The following is a 3,412-nucleotide window of genomic DNA, read 5'->3' as shown; positions in this document are numbered from 1 at the left end:
GAGAAGCGCGTGGCGATAGCCCTGTGGAAGCTTGCAACGCCAGACAGCTACCGGTCAGTCGGGAATCAATTTGGAGTGGGCAAATCTACTGTGGGGGCTGCTGTGATGCAAGTAGCCAAAGCAATCACTCAGGTGCTGCTACGAAAGTTAGTGACTCTGGGAAATGTGCAGGCTATAGTGGATGGTTTTGCTGCAATGGGATTCCCTAACTGTGGTGGGGCAATAGACGGAACCCATATCCCTATCTTGGCACCGGAGCACCAAGCCACCGAGTACATAAACCGCAAGGGGTACTTTTCAATGGTGCTGCAAGCACTTGTGGATCACAAGGGACGTTTCACCAACATCAACGCGGGCTGGGCGGGAAGGGTTCATGACGCTCGCGTCTTCAGGAACACTACTCTGTTTAAAGGGCTGCAGCAAGGGACTTACTTTCCGGACCAGAAAATAACCGTTGGGGATGTTGAAATGCCCATAGTTATTCTTGGGGACCCAGCCTACCCCTTAATGCCATGGCTTATGAAGCCATACACAGGCAGCCTGGACAGGAGTCAGGAGCTGTTTAACTACAGGCTAAGCAAGTGCAGAATGGTGGTAGAATGTGCATTTGGCCGTTTAAAAGGTCGCTGGCGTTCATTATTGACTCGCTCTGACCTCAGCCAAAGAAATCTCCCCATTGTTATTTCTGCTTGCTGTGTGCTCCACAATCTCTGTGAAAGTAAGGGGGAGACCTTTATGGCGGGGTGGGAGGCTGAGGCAAATCGTCTGGCTGCTGATTACGCGCAGCCAGACACCAGGGCGATTAGAAGATCACACCATGAAGCGCTGTGCATCAGAGAAGCTTTAAAAACCAGTTTCATGGCTGGCCAGGCTACCGTGTGAAATATCTGTTTGTTTCTCCTTCATGAAAACCCTCCCCCTTTACTGACTGATTTTCTGTAAGGAACCCACCCTGCCCCTTCCCCCATCTTTCTTTCAAACCAAATAAAGTCACTATCATTTAAAAATCATTTATTCTTTATTAATAGATTAGAAAAAGAGGGAGGGAACCCGGGTGGTATTTGGGAGGATTGCTGGGAAGGAAAAAGCCACAAAGAAAAGGTTAAAAAAATGACAGCCTTTTGCTTGGGCTGTCTACTGGGGTGGAATGGGAAGGTGTACGGAGCCTCCCCCCCCCCCGCGTTCTTACACGTCTGGGTGAGGAGGATACGGAACATGGGGAGGGGGGAGGGTGGAACAGGGGCTGAAGCGGCAGTCTGTTTTCCAGCAGCCGTTCCTGAACCTCCACCAGATGCCGGAGCAGCCCCAGCGTTGCATCCTTCATCCTCTGGTCTTCCTGCCGCCATCTCTCATCTCGATCGTCCCTCCTCTCCTCACGTTGGTCCCTCCTCTCCTCACGTTCACTGACTTCTTTCCTATACTTTGAAACTGTTTCCTTCCACTCATTCAGATGAGCTCTGTCACTCCTGCTGGATTGCATAATTTCAGAAAACATGTCCTCCCGTGTCGTCTTCTTACGACGCCTTATCTGTGATAACCTTCGGGATGGAGGAGGGAGGCTTGAGGAATTTGCAGCTGCTGTAGGGAGGGGAAAAAAGAGAGAATTGTTTTAAAAGCTACATTTTGCAGAACAATGCTTATACTCTTTCACGGTGACCAACACTGTTCACATTACATAGCACATGTGATTTCTGTGCAAGGTCGCATTTTGCCTCTTAATGCTGAGTGCCTGTGGCTTTGCTGCTAGAGATCACAGGTCTGGGCAACAGAATTCGGCTTGCATGCGGCCATGGTAAGCTTCTGCGCCGTGCTTTCCCACATACCAAGCATAGCTTGTAGAGTGCTGCAGAAGCCTGGCCAATCTCAGCCAGTTGGGGGGGGGCAGTGTGGTGGGGCTTGTCTGGGCCCCTTCAGGCAAGTAGAGTGCTGCGGTTTTTCTGTTAACATTCAGCAGCACCAGAAAACAAACTAACCCCTCCCCCCCAGCCATGAATTCTCTGGGATGATCACGGTACCCCTCCCCCCACCGCGTGGCTGGTATCAGGGAAGATCCCTGCAGGCACCAAACTACCCCCCCCCCCCCCCCGCCGCCGACTCCCCCCCCCCCCCCCCTCGCCATGAATTCTCTGGGATGATCACGGTACCCTCCCCCCACCGCGTGGCTGGTAACAGGGAAGATCCCTGCTAGCCAAACGCGAAAAACTCAGGGCCAATTTCCCATCTGCGCTTGGCTAACTGCAGGGAAGGATTTATTTTCCGCCACAGGCAAACAGCCCAGTAGGAACGGCCACCTCTGTCCCCTTAATTAAGTTCCTGTATTTCAACCAGGTTACCAGGAGTGATATCACTCTCCTGAGGATTACACAACAAGATAAAGAACGGATGTTGCTTGAATGCCAGCAAACACTGGGACCATACGCTGCCAGGCTTTGTCAGGCAATGATACCAGATTACTTGCTGCAAGCATGGCGTGGTCAAGTGTCCTACCATGGAGGAGGGAATAAGGATGCACTGCCCAGAAACCTTCTGGCAAGGCTTTCGGAGTACCTCCAGGAGAGCTTCATGGAGATGTCCCTGGAGGATTTCCGCTCCATCCCCATACACGTTAACAGACTTTTCCAGTAGCTACAGACTTTTCCAGTAGCTGAACTGACCGCGAATGCAAAGTCAGGCAAAGTAATCATTAAAAAACGTTTGCTTTTAAAACAAGTTTTATATTTTAAAAGGTAAACTCACCTGAGGTCCCTTCCATGGGGTCAGAGTCTTGGGTACTGGCTTGGGAGGGTACTTCAGTCAGGGTGATAAAAAGATCCTGGCTGTTGGGGAGAATGGAGTGCTGTGTGCTCTCTGCAAGCTCATCCTCCTCCTCCTCCTCTACCCCATCGGCAGAATCCTCAGGCGTCGAGACTATCCCCGACCCAGAATCCATGAACAAAGGTGGGGTAGTGGTGGCAGCCCCCCCTAGAATTGCATGCAGCTCGGCGTAGTAGCGGCATGTCCGCAGCTCTGACCCGGAGCGACCGTTTGCCTCCTTTGTTTTTTGATAGGCTTGTCTGAGCTCCTTGACCTTCACGCGGCACTGCTCAGAGTCCCTATTGTGGCCTCTCTCCATCATGCCCTTGGAAATTTTTTCAAAAGTTTTTGCATTTCGTCTTTTAGAACGAAGTTCTGCAAGCACTGAATCCTCCCCATACAGCGATCAGATCCAGTACCTCCCTCACGGTCCATGCTGGTGCTCTTTTTCGATTATCAGCCTGCATGGTTACCTGTGCTGATGAGGTATCTGTGGTCACCTGTGCTCTCCACGCTGGGCAAACAGGAAATGAAGTTCAAATGTTCGCGGGGCTTTTCCTGTCTACCTGGCCAGTGCATCCGAGTTTAGATTGTTGTCCAGAGCGGTCACAATGATGCA

At 51.4% G+C, this 3,412-nt stretch overlaps 1 protein-coding gene across 1 annotated transcript; it reads right to left on the bottom strand.

The window, feature by feature from the left end:
• Positions 1 to 1,089: 1,089 nt before the first annotated feature.
• Positions 1,090 to 2,950, bottom strand: LOC128837192 (uncharacterized). The gene is made up of 2 exons (XM_054028158.1): positions 2,737 to 2,950; positions 1,090 to 1,578 (listed from the first exon to the last, which is right to left on the bottom strand). The coding sequence occupies exons 1-2, from the start codon at positions 2,927 to 2,929 to the stop codon at positions 1,103 to 1,105; spliced, it is 669 nt and encodes a 222-aa protein (XP_053884133.1). The 5' UTR covers positions 2,930 to 2,950; the 3' UTR covers positions 1,090 to 1,102.
• Between the last annotated feature and the right edge of the window lie 462 nt (positions 2,951 to 3,412).

The sequence above is a fragment of the Malaclemys terrapin genome, chromosome 4 (assembly GCF_027887155.1).
Source record: "Malaclemys terrapin pileata isolate rMalTer1 chromosome 4, rMalTer1.hap1, whole genome shotgun sequence".
Taxonomy (NCBI): domain Eukaryota; kingdom Metazoa; phylum Chordata; order Testudines; family Emydidae; genus Malaclemys; species Malaclemys terrapin.
This window is presented reverse-complemented; position numbering and strand designations above follow the sequence as displayed.

What these genes read in the sequence shown, in the direction of transcription:
- LOC128837192 (XM_054028158.1), bottom strand. Translation starts at nt 2,929, where the DNA reads ATGGATTCTGGGTCGGGGATAGTCTCGACGCCTGAGGATTCTGCCGAT. An exon ending in CCCCATGGAAGGGACCTCAG is followed by an intron (nt 1,579 to 2,736) that starts GTGAGTTTACCT and finishes CCCTCCCTACAG; the next exon opens with CAGCTGCAAATTCCTCAAGC.